This window comes from Aedes albopictus, chromosome 3 (genome assembly GCF_035046485.1).
Source record: "Aedes albopictus strain Foshan chromosome 3, AalbF5, whole genome shotgun sequence".
Classification (NCBI taxonomy): Eukaryota; Metazoa; Arthropoda; class Insecta; order Diptera; family Culicidae; genus Aedes; species Aedes albopictus.
In genome coordinates this window covers 259,972,783-259,992,008 of record NC_085138.1, presented here as the reverse complement: position 1 = coordinate 259,992,008, position 19,226 = coordinate 259,972,783, and the positions used below count along the sequence as shown (strand labels likewise).

General features: G+C 41.8%; 1 protein-coding gene across 1 annotated transcript; it reads right to left on the bottom strand.

Moving 5' to 3' along the window:
• Positions 1-15,074: 15,074 nt before the first annotated feature.
• LOC134290093 (uncharacterized) lies at positions 15,075-16,784 on the bottom strand. Its single transcript, XM_062857115.1, has one exon. It carries the CDS (start codon positions 16,653-16,655, stop codon positions 15,636-15,638), a length of 1,020 nt encoding a protein of 339 aa, XP_062713099.1. The 5' UTR covers positions 16,656-16,784; the 3' UTR covers positions 15,075-15,635.
• Positions 16,785-19,226: the final 2,442 nt, after the last annotated feature.

Sequence of the window (19,226 nt, the reverse complement as noted above, 5' to 3'; positions counted from 1 at the left end):
CGAATTGAAAAAAAAAGTCGTTTCCCTCCCTTCCGACTTCCACTCACAGCACAACGTATATAAACGCCTATAAGTTATGCAACCAAAGCGTGCTGTGCCGCTTGACCTTATTCACCTTATTCACCACACAATCTATCACGAACACTATAAATAACCCCTATCCATGGATCGCATCACCGACCCGACGGTGACTCCTAGATCTGCCATCCATTCCGTCTAACAAATGCCCAAGTCCGTGCGGGTTGTGGGGACGCAGAGTGCTCTCGGTCTCTAGTAGCAACAACCAGTACACTCTAACATTCCTTTCCCTTCCCAGCTGACTATAAGGACTTGGCCGGCGCCGTTATTGATCGAATATGCATGAGCTGCTAAAATTGCACTTTGAGAATAAGTTGAATGTCCCAGCCCCTTATTCAGTTAGATCTCAGTGCAATTGGTACCAGTTCAGATCAATCACGGAGGAGCAACCATTGACATGTATAGTCAGAATTGATCGATTGATCGATCGATTTTCGTTTCTTTTCCTACATATAAACACAGCTGCCCTAAAGACGGATGGAAGAGTTCAAAAATGTATGCTGATGGGTTCAACTGTTCATGAGTTTCAATGCCTCAAACTTATTTTTTTAGATTGAGAAGATTAACTACAACAGCACGTTTTGTGTGTGTTTTCATGATGGAAATCATCAAATTTCTAATTGCAGTATTCATCGAGCATTATAATCAGAAAACCATCGACAACTCTTCCTGCTCTTCCCACTTTACAAGCCTCTCTCTCAAAATGAACAACCGCTGATCTTCAACTTGCTTGGATTTGCGTATTTACATACATACCCTAAAAGTACCAATCAGGCATTGACAATTTAGAGTTACCAACTTATTCGTCAGCAGCTCTCAGTTTACATATTGTCATGAATAGATTATTTAATTACTCAGATGTCTTAAGAAATGGAAATGTGTATAGAATTTGTTAGTCCAACAGTAATCACCACGTATTAAGCTAAAAAAACACCTTTGAATCGCTATGTATCTCCATGTCTAACTTAACTTACATGTTCTACCTCTAGCATGTTACAACAACAGGCTTTTAATTGGCTGTGTGGAGCACGTAACTTGGGAAAACATCCATCAACTCCTTCGTACCTCACAAATTTCATATTTTTCCTACTCTTAACCTTCTTCGTGCATTAACTGACGTTCACCCCGTTTACGTAATGTACACTTAGCGTGCCTATCTGGGTCATAATGACCCCAATGCACGACTAGGGTTAAGACATTACTGAGATTGCTTGCATAGGTTGGACTTGCGAAGTTTCAAAAGTAAGTCATGCGACAAAATAAAATACAAGGGAAAGAGTCAAACCACTTTGCTTTCCTCAACTTACACTTACAATCCTAAGGAAACTATAACAACTAAACATAATATTTCTATAATGTGTTAAGTTTTCCAGGCTCAATTAGTATCCTTTAGACTTCAAATCAAAACATTATAATTATTCTTGTTATTAATTTATGTTTTTGTTGACATGTTTCATCATTAAAAATGTAATACATCTGATTATTAAATCGCTTAAATAGGTAAAGCTTTTCAGGCTTCATGAGTATCCATTAAGCTTCGTATCTCGCTTCTTCCTTTAAGTGACAAAATATAAAAAAAAACATCGTATACTTATGTCTTTCTCATCTTCCATGTTTTCTTTCTAATAAAAATGCTGAAAAACTAAATTTGATATTGCTTCATTGTGTTCAAATTTCTAGAATTCATTGTTTTACATCTAAATATCAGAAATTATCTAGTTATTAATTTTTGTTTGCATATTTCATTATAAAGAACCCAAAACCCCTTTTTTTTTAAATGCTCAAATAGGTGGTGCCAGGCTCCCGAAGTATCCCTCTTGCATAATAATTAAGAAATTCTCAAGCAACTACTTCGTATCCACAAATTCCTGGTTTAACCCTAAAAAAACGTCTGATACAACTTTTTTCGACTCCTTTTGATTACCGTTAGACTTTAAAATCAAAATATTACCAACACTCTAGATATTAGTATTCTTTTTATGTGCTATCATAAAGAACTCAGTACATCTAATTCTAAAATAGCTTAGATGGGTGAAGCTTGCCAGGCTCCAAGATATCCATCAAGCATAAAAATCAGGTAATCATCAATCAACTCCTTCATATCTCACATATATCGTGGTTTACCCTCAAGAAACTAATCATACTGCTTGCATGAGTTGTTTTTTTTTAATAAAAAAATCGGTCAAGCGTCAAATTGTCCAAATTTATTTACCTTTCCTAACATACACGCTACATCATAAAGTAATTCCATATTTGAATAGTGCGTCTATTAATCACCAATAGTCTTCAAAACCTAGAATCAAGAATTATGTAGTTTTGAGTTCATGAATTTTGATATGCCAGACTTTCTGATCTTTTCCAATTTGATTCCCTTAACATCTGTGTTGAGCATTATATGGAGGAGCTATATCTTATCATTAGGAATTCTACATGTACTATTTTACTTATCACTACAGTTCTGCTTACTCCCGAAAAAATGCTATACAATGCTATACAGAATTATCTGTAATATACTCATTCATTTCTCTTATCCTTTTTTTTTACTTCTTTACCATCTAGTTTATTCAGAAATTCTATACATACTCATTTCTAGTCTCATTTGTTCTACTCTGTCTGTTGTACTGTTGTAAATTCTGTGAGACCTAACTTATACCGAGACGCACACAGAATTAGAATATCAATAACTACCTCTGCTTTTTTTTCACTGCATTGTTCTTCTGTGAGACCTAACTCTTAAGGAGACGCAACACAGAATGATCTATAAGCAATCACTTTACATTTTTTTTTGCTGTTTTCTTCCTGTACATCTTTGAGACTTGACCCACCCAGAGACACACACAGAAACATTATGTGTATCAACCGTCTTCTCTAGTTTTTCTTCCATGACTACCATCTGTGAGACCTAACTCTTAAAGAGACGCTACACAGAATCATCGATAGATTTTTTGTTTGTTTGTTTTTTTTTTTTAACTTCTGTGAGACCTAACTCATATGGAGACGCTACACAGAATCTTTAAGAATTCCTTCACTTATTATATTGTTGAACTTCTGTGCGACCTAACTCTTACTGAGACGCTACACAGAATTTATAGTTCGCACTGCTTGGAACAATTAATCGAACTGTAAAATCCACACCACAGTTATTTGATCTCTTACCATCTGTGAGACCTAACTCATAAAGAGACGCTACACAGAATCATCGATAGATTTGTTTTTGTTTGTTTTTTTTTTTAAACTTCTGTGAGACCTAACTCATATGGAGACGCTACACAGAATCTTTAAGAATTCCTTCACTTATTATATTGTTGAACTTCTGTGAGACCTAACTCTTACTGAGACGCTACACAGAATTTATGGTTCGCACTGCTTGGAACAATTAATCGAACTGTAAAATCCACACCACAGTTATTTCGAAATACAATACCATTCCATTCCTAATAGATAACTGTTAAAAACCAAAATAAATTCTTATAAATAAAAACATGCACTAGTACAATACAAACCTTTTTTCTAATATGTAAATCCAATCCGACCATTCCAGACAACTCTCAACTCGAAATAATAATAAATAATATTGAATAGAATTGAAATTAATTTTTAACCACAAACCCAATATTGTTCGAGTTCACGCCGGTCCTTTGAGCAACTGTAGCACATGCATTTTCCTCCTCTAGTTCAAACTAAAATCCGACAAATCCGACTAGTTCATTCTTACTCATGCTTCCTTTTAGCTATTTTCATCGAAATCAACCCAAAAGAAACATCCCCTGATGGAAAGTCTTGATAAGACACACAATTGCAATAATCTTCAAAGTAAAATCACTTTTCAAATGTGAACAAACCGACAACAAACTTCCAGTGACGTACAGTCCTTTTTATTCTAATGATTGCTTCATACATTCATTTGCACCATGCCACAATAACGCTACTAAGCCCCTGTAATAATCCAGATAACTAACAAATTACTTAATGAAGAACACTTCAGCTTCAACTGTACCTATGTCGTTTAGATTCACGCAGAACTACCTATAAAATCTCTTTTATTTTCCAACTTCCAAAATGAACAAACTAGCGAAACGACATCAACGTTGTTTTTCTCGTATTAGCACACCACCTCCTGTCAAACGTTCATTCATGCAATCGCCCGTAAAATGAACCATTCCGCACACTCCCGTTTGACACTCCACTCACAATTCACAATCTCACATCAAACAACGGACATTCTGCATTGCCAATCCATCAATTTTACCGTCAGGGCCATCGCGGTGCCCCATTGCCACCCAACTATTCAACATCAATTTCATTCTATATCCTCAGCATAATTAAATGAGCAATTCCGCATTTTCTTGTTTGACTTTCAACTTACAATTTGTAATTCCGAGCAGTATGGGACACCACCAAATGGAAATTCTAAAAAACAAACTCATACCAACTGCGCCATGTAGTGTTCGTATGCTTTTCGGAACAGTTAAGAAAAATCGATGCAAGATCGGTCGTGTATAAATCCACGAGGATCTAGCCTTTCACCTCAAAAAAATACCATCGCTCTCAGCGACACCCACAAATCAAGAAAATTCAATAAACTTACCCTGTTTCCGGTCACACATCCTGCAATCCCACATCCTAAAGCCACCAAAAAATTAAAACCGAGTCTCACTTTCGTTATTAAAGAATTTTTATTCACAAAGCACAAATTACTTTTACCAATTGGGCACCAACACTACTCCTCCGTCCGTTCGTCGCAAACATCGTTCACAAACTGACTTCATTCGGCCGCCGTGGTGTGCAGGTCCGTTCACGCCTTCTCGTTCACCCATTAGCTTGTCATTCATTCTCGCCTTCCTTTTCTTCGTATCCAGTTGTCCGTCATCGCAGCGCAAAAGAGCTCTCCGATCACGCCTCGTCATCGTGTACTTCAAAACCTAAATCTCAGGTGCAACGGTTAAAAGTCGTAGGTACACTCAGAAAACTTAGATTGTGTAAACTATTTGAATTTAAATCGAAATATTTTCTTTAGTCAACCTATATCACTACAAGCTGTAGATCTCGCGTTCCTTTAAGGTACCGCAAAATACGCTTTGCGGCTATCCAATGCGCTTTTCCTGGGTTGCTACAGAACTGGCCAACTTGATTAACGGCGAAACAAATGTCCGGACGCGTGCCTTGCGCCAGGAATTGGAGACCTCCTACCAACTCACGGAACGGGATGTTCTGCATCTGCCTTCGTTCTTCATCGGTACTAGGGCTCATCTGCTTCGTCAATCTTTGGTTGGGGTCCGCCGGGGTCGCCACAGGAACACAGTCTTCCATGCCGAAACGTTCTAGCAACTGCTGTACATAGTGCTCCTGGTCCAAACAAACGTTGTCCTTCTGACGCGTCACACGGATTCCAAGGACTCTGCTGGCCAATCCGAGATCCTTCATCAAAAACTTCTCTGCCAGTTGCTTCTTCAATTCGTTGACCCAGTGCTGGTTATTCGAGAATATCAGAAGGTCGTCGACATACACGGCCACAATCAGGATTGATCCATTTTCAATGCGATAGTAGACGCACGTGTCATACTTCGATCGTGCCAGTCCAAACCGCTTCAGTTCACCATCAAGTTTCTGGTTCCAGATTCTGCTGGCTTGTTTCAGTCCGTATAACGCTTTCTTTAACTTGCAGACCTTCCTCGGACATCTGGGATCGATGAAACCCTCCGGTTGCTGCATGTATATGGCTTCCTCTCCTAGTTCACCTTGCAGAAACGCGGTCACTGCATCCATCTGATGTATCTTCAGGTCCAGACTAGCGGCTAACGACATCAGATAGCGGATAGTGGCATACCGGACCACCGGCGAGTACGTCTCTTCATAATCGACGCCCTTGACTTGAGAGTAGCCCTTGATTACGAGGCGGGCCTTATATCTCTCGGTGGATCCATCGGGGTTCGCCTTCACCTTATACACCCACTTGCAGCGGAGAGCTTTCCTTCCTTCTGGCTGATCGGTTAGCTCCCAGGTTTGATTGTTCATCAACGCTCGATACTCCTCCACCATTGCTCCTTTCCAACGATCGCTGTCCTCGCACGTAATCGCTTCCTGGAAGGTCTGTGGCTCGCCATCGCCACTCGCATCGCATAACTGTGGAGGTTGGGAAGTACCATGAGGTAGAACACTGAAGCCCAAATGAAAATCTCGATACTTGCCTGGGGTTACGCGCTCCCTCGCACTGCGCCTTACCAACTGTTGTGGGTCCTCTGGTTGTGGAGGGAGCGCAGCAGGTTGTAGATCGGCATCGATCAGCGTTTCATCGGCATCTCTGAACTCCTCGGATTCTGGTTCGCTGAGCTCGTCGTGTGCCGGCTGGTCGTCATCTTCGCCGTCTACGAGCTCCTCCTCTGCAACCTCGTTCTGCACAATCATTTCAAAAGGTGATTCTTCCATCGTAGGGCTAGCTTCGCTCCGAGCAACTCGTTCTTCATCCAGGAAGATCACGTCACGGCTAACTGCTACGTCTTGAGTCTTGAAGTTGTATACTCTGTATGCCTTTGAATTCTCACTGTAGCCCATGAACATTGCTCGTTCTGACTTCGCGTCCCATTTCCGTCTTTTCTCCTTAGGGACGTGCACCATGACCTCACTTCCAAAAACGCGTAGGTGCGACAGGTCGGGACGTTTACCTGTGAACTTCTCCTCGGGTGTGACTGGTAGACCTTTTGTCGGTGACCGATTAACAACGTAGGACGCCGTAGCTACTGCTTCTGCCCAGAATCGCTTCTCCAGGCCGGCATCGAACAGCATGCTTTTGGCGCGCTCCACCAGCGTCCTACACTGAGAAAATTCCAAACTTAAACATTATAAGGCTACTTTTTATGTAATTTATAAGACATTGCCGTCGTTATTTTTAATTGTGTGGATATAATTGTCATTGAAACCTGTTTAGCTTTTATGAGGTAACTCATGAGGCTTATGTACCCTGTCAATCACATTTATATTTGGTCAAACATAACAGATATAATTTCTCTGCTATAGTAAAAAATTATATGGGACCACATATACTTTTTAAGTTTGGCGAGTCAGTTTCCAACCGCCATCAAGACGGCCAAGATGGGCGTCATCATTAGACTTCCGAACGAAAATCTTTGTCTTTTCATCGATTCAGCTGTGGAATTGTAAAGGTAAGCTTGCGTCCTCGCTTGCATATTAATGAAAAATATATTGTTTTACTGCGGTTTATTTTAGGGTCGTTCAAAATTGACCGAAAGCTTCCGCGCCACAAAGCCACCGAAGCAACAACAGAAGTTTTCACCTGCACCCTCCAGCGAAATCCTATGGATTTGGTCAGCGCAATGGGCTCCGGTGGCCGGGAAACGACTGGCAGGATCCGACTTTGGACACTCATCCACAGGAAGCTGATGCCCCTATCCAAGAAGCTAAAGAAAATTACACTGTCCGGTCCGCAAGAATGATAAAGTGCGAGTCGTAAGGTGCACCGTAAGAAGCTATCCAGCGCGAGAAGATGAACGGAACGAACAGGTCGGTGGGGACCCGCCCAAGTGCTGGATCGTGACGCTGAAATGGATGGAAAAGGAGCTCAAGTGGATCGTGGACCGACGTGCTGGCGTGCGCCGCTGCTTCCGCCATGGAAACAAGCTCTCGTAAACTCCCGGACTAATAATTTCGGCTGGCCTCCGCCGAAGAGTTGATTACAAATAGAGAAATGTGCGTATTTCGAGAAATAAATTGGAAATTAAATATGACAATTTTATGAACAAAACAATCAAAAGCCAATTTTTATAAAATGAAATATAATTTTTATTAAGAATCGTTACATGATTTTTATGAGAAATTATAATATAGAAGTCATAAGCCTCACACATAAATTTTATTGATCAGGGTAAATAAATTTTATAAGATTTCAAACATAAATTTTATAGCTGCTGATGATTATAAAAAGTATGTTTGGCTCCTTTATGTTTTATAAGTGAATTCAAATTGCAAAAAATTATGTAGTTTGAAACATAAAAAGTATACGGAAAATCGCCTCAGTGTATTCATCCGCTCTGCCAGTCCGTTTTGTTCCGGATTATACGGAACCGTCGTTTCGTGGTGGATTCCCGCTTGCCTCAGGAACCGTCGCATCGTACGATTGACATACTCTTTCCCGTTGTCCGTCCTGATTCTCTTGATGCGTTCTCCCGTCTGATTCTCGACATACGACTTGAAATCTTCAAAAGCTTCTAACACGTCGGTTTTTGATTTCAGGAAATAGACGAAAGCCTTCCTGCTTGCATCGTCTATGAACGTTAGGATATAGCGGCTTCCTCCCAACGACGCCGTCTCCATCGGCCCGCAGAGATCGGAATGGACCAGCTCGAGCACCTTACCAGCACGATGACCTATCGCCTTGAACGGTTGTCGCTGGTGCTTGCCTTGGATGCACGGAACACATCGCGGCAAGTTCTCGTCCTCGAATTTCATTCCGGTTGCGATAGACTTGAGCCGCATCATGCCGCTTGCCGAAAGATGTCCTAATCGTCGGTGCCACAGTTGGAAACTATTTGGCTGTCGTGCCACATGCACGGACGGATTCTTGACCATCTTCAGCCGGTACAGCCCATTCGACTCCTGTCCAACCGCTACTACTTCCTGCTTGGGACTGACGACCTTGCATGACTCGTTGTCGAAAGTGACCTGGTACCCGCTCTTGCAAATTTTGCTCACGGATAACAAATTCAACGCTAAATCTGGAACACACAGAACATTACTCATGGTGATTTGACATGACGTACCTCCAATGTCCGCTTCCAGATTGACGGCACCCTTGGCAACGACAGCCGCCTCGGAATTATTCGCAACGTTGATGCTAGCCGATACGTTCTCCGCTTCTAATAATTGGCCCCTGTTCCGGCACAGATGCGTTGATGCACCGGAATCGAAAATCCAGTCCTCATTGTCGTTTCCTGACTGCACTGCGTTGAACGCTGCGAAAAATGCAGCATGACCGCTTTGCTTGCCGCGACCATCGCGTTCGTCCTTTTTCTCGCTCGGTTTCTTCTGGCACTGTGAAGCGTAGTGTCCCGACTTCTTGCACCGGAAGCACTTCACGGCTGACTTACCCGCAGATTTCTGTTGCTGGTTCGGATTACTGTAGAACGCCCCATCGCTTGACTTGCAGTCCTTGCCGACCTTCACGTCCTGCAGGATTTTTGCCTTGACAACGTCCGCCGTAAGCTTCATTCCCGACGACTCCAATCCCAGGATCATCGGTTCATACTGCTTCGGTAGCCCCTTCATCAGCAAACTTGCCAGCCAAGTATCGTCTACTTGAAATCCGACCTCAGAAAGCTGGTGACTCGTCGTAAACAGCTCGTTCACATATTCTTGAGTCGTCTGGCAGATGATGTCTTCATCCCGTTCAGCGCCAACCAGTCGAATTCCGGTCAGTCTCCGTAACAGACCAATTTTCCGGGTGGAACCGCTGTGCTCGTAGGTATTACGTAGGCTGTCCCATGCTTCTTTAGCGGTCTTGGCGTTCCGCACCAGCCCATAGATCTTGGGATCGATACTCAGGCATATCGTGGCCAGGGCTTGCTCGGAAACTTCGTCGCTCACTACCGGATCGTCGTCCAGCCGTTCCTTCACTGCGCACCACGTCCGTTCCTTGATCAGGATCATCTTGGTCGCGAAGGACCACGAGCTGTAGTTCTCCGAACCGCGTAGCACTTCCCGCACCGGCAGCGATACTGCACTGCCCGGTAATCGTCCTCCGATATTGGCTTGCCTCCTTGATCCAGCTTGGGAACCAGGGGGAGCGACACTAGTTTTGCCAAGCCAAAAAACCTAAAAAAAGCTGAAAAAAGCTCAAAAAAGTCGCTAAAATCCGCAAAAGTTTTGCGGGTTTTACCGGGATTTCTCGACTTTTTTTCGGCTTTTTTGGGGTTTTTGGGCTTGGCAAAACTAGTGTCGCTCCCCCCGTTGGGAACCGTTTCCTTGATCGCCGGAACCGTCTTGATGTCCGTCGGGGTTGACCATTCTTGCTACGGTTCTTGGTTTAAAAAAATCTTGAAGTCCGCTTCGAAAAAAATTTTCTCTCTGCCAAACAAAGTGGTTACCTTAGCAACTGCTACGGCCCATAACCTATTGGGACTAAAGAGTAATAACGTCTACTCGGTTTGGTATGACAGAAGAGAATGAATTTATTTAAAACTAATCTTACAATGGCTTACTATGATTCATTACATTCTAAGGTTACTGCGCCAACATTCAGAAAAATGAGCTCTTTCGATTAGGCTATAGAAAATAGCAATATTTTATTCGCTAAACAACCCAATTGCGGGTTCCTAAGCTGGGCTGAAAATATATCGAAATTGAGATCAACTAGAAGGTTGAAATTTTCAATTGCAATGTGAAATACGGGACCACAGTATTTAAAAATTGCGCAGTTATATTATGCTTTTGACCACTTTTGAAAGTTACATTTTGACCAAGGTGTAGCGGGCAAACTTATTGTTGCCACTCTCAAAAAACGAATGAACTTTTGCGCAAATATATTACCCGTTGCAAGAAAATAGAGAGCGAAAAAGGTGCAAAATCGCTAATAGACCTCCGCTGGTATGTTTAATCATTATGGTGACTTCTACAATAAGTGCGGGAATTGGCCAAGGAATACTGCGCCGAAAACACCGACATGATTTTTCTTACAGGCGGAGATGTATGAGCGCTTGCGCGTACAAATTTTCGCGCAACGCATAATATTCTCAATTTAGTTGAAAATCGGAGTTTTCGACTAGCGAAGTTGGATTTTTCTCCAAATCCATGCGTCAGACCTTACTTCGGAAGAGGTGCGCTGTATAGTAAACCTGGTCCGCATCACTTCCGAAGTTAGGTCCGACGCACGGATTTGGAGAAAAATACAGTCCCGATTCGTTCGTTGGCGGCTCGTTAGATGGGCTGTCTCGATGGTTGGATGTTCGCTGGTTGGGGCAAAACCCAACTAAAAAGCACTGTCAATGTCAAAATCGATGTCAAAACGAGTTTGACGTCTGACCGTCGTCGCATCGTAGCTCCTGTATACAGACCGTTTGCGCAAGTACACTCAGGAAAATTGCCTCATACTTAATGGCAAATATCCATGTGCCAAACCACATCCAAAGTATATGCAAACAATACCCGATTACGCAGGCAAATTAGCACATGAATAGTATGTGTTCTAAATTGTATGAGTCGCTGCTGTATGGTGCCTCATCAAAAGTATGAGTCGCACTAATGGAAACCATTTGTTTACCCCTATTGCAAAAATCCATGTCCCGGACACATAGAAGGAATGAAGATTTTTTTCCCAGTGTATGTTAGTGTTTTGTGACGTATTTCTCGTCACTTGCGTGTGTATACAGCATTTTGATCAGTTGTCAGTTGCCCCAACGAACGAACACGATTCGATAATCGGGGCGCAGTCGTGACCCAACGAGCGAATCCTCACTGTACAACTTTTTGCCAAATGGTTACGACTGTTCTTGGAGTATTTTTAGGATTTTTCTGGCTTTTCAGTCCGATTGTGAGATCAAAAACAATCTTATGTTCTCTTACTCCGACGTTTCGATCCGTATCGGATCTTTCTCAAGGATTCGAGTTATCGATTGCTTTCTCGTCATTTGGATCTGTTTTTACTCGGAAAAACCACAAATTTGATTTCACTAATCGGGATTCGGACCGCTTTCGATACTATCTATCTACAACTTCGCTAGTCGAAAATATCGGGTTTCAACTGTACGGAGAAATATTACAAGGAAAGTACTCAAGAAACAACATCAGTTTGCCACTAATGAAAATTCGGTCGATTCAAACAAGATGTTTAAGCATTGGTTTCTTTTTGGGCAAATATTTGACCCTGTGTACTAACGGCTTTACACCCACAGAAAATTTGACACTTATGAGTGTTACGGCATCGCTCAAACGTCAACATTTTCTGTGAAAGTAGACAGGCCCAAGGGGTTGGTCACTCGGCACATTGTGCCTGGCACACATGCCGGCACTTCTCGGCACAATAGGGTCCTAAAATTAAAGACGAAATCTCGCTTATATTGAATAATACGATCAAGCATGGTATTCTAATCGAAATTGTCCTTTACTCGAACTTGAAAAAACAAAGGAATAATGAGAAAATTCGAAATAAGTAAAATGGTAAATAGTTGACATTTGAGGTCAACCTTGTGTGACTGAGCTCGACATTTTTCGCACTGGGATTTCAAAAATGTTCCTATCTGACATACACGGTGAAAAAAATCACTCAAAGTATGTTTTATAAGCTACACGGAAAAATATTATAACCCAAAGAATAAGTTTTAAAAACTCAAATTTGACTAAACTGCTTAAAGTTTTAACTCAAAGTTGGGTTGTTTTCTCCCTCGCCCCACCGCAATGTTTTCGAAAACAAAGAGAGAAGCACCGACGCATCCGCTGCTCTTCCGTGGAAGAAGCCAAATTTGGGTTTTCTTGAGTTAACCCAAATTTGCGTCAATTGAGGCCTCCGTTGGGTGAAATTAACTTACCACTGGGTTAATTTTTTTGCCGCTCTTATACGAGAACTACTCACTCGCCACTATCGCTGTTTGACGCAAATTTGAGTAATTCCACGGAAGACCGGGATTGCGTCAAAACAACTTAAATTTGGGTTGATTTGTAGTTCCGTGTAGGGACGAGACAAAAGGCTAAAAAAATAAAAATTATATATTTTCAACTATGGTTAATAAAAACGTCAAAAAATGAGTAAATATGTACTCTTGAACCATATATTGTGGTTCAAAACAAGAATCCCGATAGGACTTTAGGAGCCTATTCGGCACACTTCTGGCACACATGGGTACAACAACTTTGCGGTATAGAATGAATCTGTCAACATACTTACAATTACAAAAATCTCTTTATATTGATTTTAGACAAGTGTTCTGGGTGGGATTTTGTTGGTAAACACCGATTAGATTAACAACAGTTGTCAAAAACAGAAAGGGTTTCAAATAGCGCATAAACATTCGAAGAAAACACTCCACTGGGCACATGCGGCACAGCTCCCGGCACGTTCGGCACACACTGAAAAATGAGCGGCACAGTTTTGGCACCCATTGGCACACGCTCAAAAATATTGTGGATTTCCCCGAAAGATGGATTTTAGCGTTCACTTCAGCAGGGCATCCAAGTAATCGTTCGAAAGACGAGGGGTATGTCAATCAATATCAACATTCTAAATACAGTCGGAACTCGCTCGTTGAGCCACAACCTCCACCCAACCAACGAATTCGATTCGCTAGTTGGGTGAAGTGACATCAGCACAAGGGGCATGCGCATTGTTTTTTTAAATCATGTTTAGTTTGGAAGTGTAAAGTAAAATTTTTCAATTTGTTTTACATTTAGAGCAAAACTGATACGTTTTGCAAGATACATATATGGCCAATGCGAGAAATAATTATTCTCACCCATTTTTAGCCGGTGAAGTTAAAATATAGATGTTTATGAAACCACCCGGACCAAAATGCAAGCACAAAACTCTTTCAATGATCGACAAAATAAAGATTGCCGATGTTTTGCATTTGTTTCGAAGTAATTGTGCATATTGTTTTTTTTTTTTAAGAAATATGAAATAGAAATTCTTTTCGATTATCAGTAAAGTTTAAGAAACCAAAACTCATTAGCTCGCCCCTCGGAATTACAGATTGGTTGTCATTTTCAGTTTGACATTGAATTATGACATCCAGGTGCTTTTTAGTTGGCTGACAGCTCAACTAACGGAGCCCCAACTAAAAAGTCACCCAACTATTAAGCCCCCAACCAGCGGGTCATGACTGTATATCAATATCTTGTATCAACTTATAAGCATAAAATCGTAAATAAAATAGAGAATGCGATATACTGTACATAATAATTTTTATTTACTGTTTTAATATTTTATTTAATGTTTTGAAATAAATATTTTTATAACAATTTTCTGACTACGCATATGGTAGCCCCCGTGCGCAATGAAACCAAAACAAAACAATCATCACAACACAACAAGTGGTTGCTTCGGTTGTTGCTGCTTTGGAGATAAAGTGAACGGCAATTGATCGACAATTTAAAGAGGATTTTGCAGGTACATAAATGCTTATTTTATTGGTTAAAATAACTTAATCCATGCCAGTTTCAATTCAGTAGAATGGATGAATCAAACAGCCAAAGTTCCTCAGACAAGGAGGGCGTTTCGGAGGACGCAGTAAACTACCGTGACGTCGAATATTTGGATGTAAACAACGCCTCGGACCTTCACTCGGGCACTGCTTCGGATCGGCAACCCAGTTTTGAAGATCTCTCCGATGGTCCATCAAGTGAAAATGTCACCAAAAATCCATTATTCCTACACGGTCTGAATGTGCCAAAACAAGACAGCGCTGATTCCAATCTTTCCGAACAATCACTGCATCGGGGAGATGCACCAACGGAGCTGAACATTACGGTGAATTTGTCAGCGAAGGAGTTCAAACAGTTCGCGTTCCATTTCATTGGGGTGTTCTACGTACGATTTTTCAAAACACAACGATTGGCCGATCCAGTGCAAACGAGTGACATTTTTGGAAACACCGTCGAGGAACTGCTGAAGTGCATGTGGAAAAAAAGCTGCCCCTACGTTTCGCGTGAGGTCGTGGTGAATTATACAGAAGAAGCGAATTCAGTGGCTTGGTCTACAAAGGAAAACCCGGATTTCAGCGATGTCAACAAGTTTATTGTGCTCCGTCATCAAAAAACTAAAAAGTTATATTCAGTTGAGGATTTACGAGATGGATCAAAGGTTTTGACTAGCTGGCGAGGAAAAAACATTCAAGTTCACGTCTACAAGTACTCAACGTCGTTGAAATCGAACACCATCTGGGAGTTGACCAATAAAAGCTTGTTACAACCTGGCAATAAAGATCGTGCAGGTGCTCCAACAACAGAGGAGCTGTTTGATTGCATCAGTGAGCTGAAAGAGGTGCATTACCATTACACAGCGTTGTATTCGTCCTGGGAAAAGTGGGCGAATTTCATCCTGTCGCAACCAGGGGATCGACAGTCAAGGCTGAAACATGAAGCACCTCCAGATGAATATCTTCATTTGTTCAGAGCACCACCTATCTCAGAGGGAAACCAGCTGCAAGTCACACGTAGGGGATTCCAAATCGCGTTTGGCATCTGCGAAAGCGTTACGTCAGATGTAAACCAGCTGTGCAACGTTGTGGATGAGTTAACTAAAGAGGTGTCCAAAGCGCAATTGTTGGCTCATGATTTGAAGACCAAAATTGACACCTCTCGTTCACTCCTCGAAGCAATGCAAAGTTCAATGCCACCAGAAGAATCGGAATTCAGTAAGAAATTAGCTTCTGCTGTCGGAGATATGGTTGATGTTGACCATCAAGAATGAAATTCGTTCAAATGAATACGATAAGGTTTTTTCTTTCTCATGAATAAAAGCATATTCAATATAAACTGTTACATTTTATTTCATTCTAATTTTTCAATTTTTCTGAGAGATTTTCCATTTCCTGATTGTATTTTTCTTACTTTTCATACTATTTGTTTACCGATGGATCGAAAACTCCTCCTGGGAAATACCCGCACTTACGGAACAGATTTGTGCAATCATAGCTGGTGAATTTTGTGAGTGCCGCTCCAACAATTACGGACATTGGAACGTCTTTATTCTCTTCATAGTGGCGCCTTACATATCGCTTTATTAATCCAAAAACTATTTCTACAGGGTTGTAAAATGGGCAATAGGGTGGTAAAAAAATTGGAATAATTCCCAAAGATCGCAGATATTTTATTATATTCTTATCGCAATGGATGCGAGCGCCATCCATTATCCAAACAGAAAACTGGCCTGGATAGGACCTTATGTTTCCGTTCGTAAGAGCCATTTTCCTACAAGCGTCAAAAAACTTTTGCCTCGTAAATGTGCCTTCCGTTTCAAATGAGTCGAGTATTGCTTGATATCCCAGGAAGCATAAGGTGGATACTCTTGGACGTCGTCTAAATTCTCCTTTATAGACGACTTTCTGACCGATCAGTCCATACCCACGGGTTCTCCACATATCCCGATTGTCAAACGACACCTCATCCAAGAACACGAGTTGCGGATGGTCCCACTGAAAACAGCACAGTTCCCTGCTATACTTGACGACTTCACTCTCCCGAATCTGAATTGCTCTGCGCTTCAGCACCTTCCAGGACAATCCATGAGCGTGTAGGATTTTGCATATAGAGGAAACACTAATAGGCACACCGAAATGGGAAGTGAATCGTTGTTTTGCCTCGTCCAGGTACAACGTTGGGAGTTTTTCGTATAAATCAGTAATCCATTTTCGCTTCATATGGTCAAACTTAGGAAACGTAGCCTGTCGAGATCCTGTTCCGAAGGCTCCACTGCGCTCGTACTCAGCTATCCAGGAACTTATGGTCGTCTTCGATTTACAGTATTTTATGGCAAGGTGTGATCGTTTAATCCCAAGCACGTAATAATTGTAAAGACAATAGTACTTCGTATTTTTGGTAGCTTGCCTATGACGAACGTTTTCTAAAATTACGTTCATGATTGAAGCCAGTAAAGAATACAGAACTACCGCAGATCACAATAAAAACAATTTTGGAGTTTTTTTTTTTTTTGACAACTCAACTGACAGCAAAGTGACACCGGCTACTGGAACGGTCACTTGACCGAACGAATACTTTAACCGACCGTGTTCATAACGAGTGTAAACGTACAATAACGGCACAAATGAAGTGTGCTGAATGACCAACCCCTTGAGACAGGCCACACATTCGTGCAGTGAAGTCCATAGGGACAAACAGAGCCAAACAATATCCAAATTGATCTGTCAACAGTGGTCAAAAATTTCTGGCGTTTGATTTGAATAGGTCATATGTTTGCTGTGATTCATATGTAGATTCGACCTATTCAAATCGAACGCCAGATTTGTCCTTCACGGAACCAGAAATCAACCCAAATATAGGTTCTTTTCACTCATATCGGCTCTTCCGTGCGAGAACCCAAATTTGGCTATACAGTCCCGATTCGTTCGTTGGCGGCTCGTTAGATGGGCTGTCTCGATGGTTGGATGTTCGCTGGTTGGGGCAAAACCCAACTAAAAAGCACTGTCAATGTCAAAATCGATGTCAAAACGAGTTTGACGTCTGACCGTCGTCGCATCGTAGCTCCTGTATACAGACCGTTTGCGCAAGTATGTTAGTGTTTTGTGACGTATTTCTCGTCACTTGCGTGTGTATACAGCATTTTGATCAGTTGTCAGTTGCCCCAACGAACGAACACGATTCGATAATCGGGGCGCAGTCGTGACCCAACGAGCGAATCCTCACTGTATCGCGTTAAAGCTCTGAGTGGGTAGTTTCCGTTTGATGCCGGCAGAAAATTGCAACCCATCGTAAAGTTCTTTCTACCTAGCGTTAACTTTCGAAGTACCCTAGTGGGTTGAAATAAACCCACTTTAGGGTAAACAACAAAGAACCCAAATTTGGCTTCTCGCACGGACATTTTCGGCTAGGTAGCTGCTTCTCGCTTTGTTTTTGACAACAATGCGAGCGGGAGAGCGAGAAAACAACCCACTGCTGGGTAAAAAGTTCCAGCGGTATACTTATTTTTGCGTTCTTTTAACGTATTTTTTAGGTAATCTGTTTTTTCCGTGTTCAGACAAATTGATTGATGCACCAAGCGAAAAGAAGAAGTTTTGACATCCAAGCCACAGACAAACAGACGTAACACCTTGAACGATTTTCATGGAAATCCATCGCCCAGTTCACACTACCATCACCTGGTGGAAAAGTTGCATGATTCACTGTGTTGTGCAGTATCGTCAACAGAAGGCGCTAGTGTGAAACGTCAAACGCACACTGAAAATATTCTACACGTTCGAGCCACATGTTTCAAACATGAATTTTCACCACTTGGGAAACATCTGAATTTAACGTGTCAAACCAGTCATAAATCTACTTTTCGAAATCATGTGTAAAACACGTTAGTTTGGCATCATAAATGTCAAATTTCTTAGAATATCAGTACCAGGCACCCAGGTGCGGGTCCCTGTTCATCAAAAAATGAAGTAAGCTAAGAGATACTTAACGCGGGCGAGTTCGGTGATGTACATTACCTTATAGGCGAACCATCTCCATTATCGATACATAAACATACTTTCAAACACGATTAAATCATGTGTAAAAGACAGTGGTTCAAAACCTCAACTATTCCACATCTGATTCAAAGGAAATACACGTTAATATAGCGTGCTGTTTCGAACGATACATTAACGTGTAAAAGAACATGAATGAGGCGTGTCGATTATTTTCAGTGCATAGAAAAACGATGCGCGCGCCTCTGGTTGTGAAAGCCACTACTATGAAAATTTAAAATGATCGTTAAAAGCGTGGTCGATGGAAATTTCGCAAGTGTTACGTCTGTTTGTCTGTGTCCAAGCGGTGTGCCATTTACATCCATCGACCAATCAGCGACGAGGATCTCATCGACAGCATACCGCTTGGATGTCAAAACTTCTTCTTCTTCTCGCTTGGTTGCACACGCACTGCGGATACACGTTAAATTCCTTACACACGGAAAAATATTATAACCCAAAGAATAAGTTTTAAAAACTCAAATTTGGCTAAACTGCTTAAAGTTTTAACTCAAAGTTGGGTTGTTTTCTCCCTCGACCCACCGCAATGTTGCCGAAAACAAAGAGAGAAGCACCGACGCTTCCGCTGCTCTTCCGTGGAAGAAGCCAAATTTGGGTTTTCTTCAATTAACCCAAATTTGCGTCATTTGAGGCCAAGGGGAACGCAAGGGGAATGACATATCCTTTTCTAACCGGAATATCCGCATTTATCCGTTTCTAACCGTCGCTAACCGTTGCTAAGCGAGCTGCTAAGTTAGCAGAAGTTAGACGCGGTTAACGACGGTTAGAAACGGATAAATGCGTTAACCGCGTCTAACTTCTGCTAACTTAGCAGCTCGCTTAGCAACGGTTAGCGACGGTTAGAAACGGATAAATGCGGATACAGTCCGAATTCGCTGGTTGGGTCACGACTGCGCCCCGATTAGCGAATCGTGTTCGTTCGTTGGGGCAACTGACAACTGATCAAAATGCTCTAGACAC

Bases quoted from the DNA above. Each gene is read 5' to 3' on its own strand.
- LOC134290093 (XM_062857115.1), bottom strand. From the start codon at position 16,655: ATGAACGTAATTTTAGAAAACGTTCGTCATAGGCAAGCTACCAAAAAT.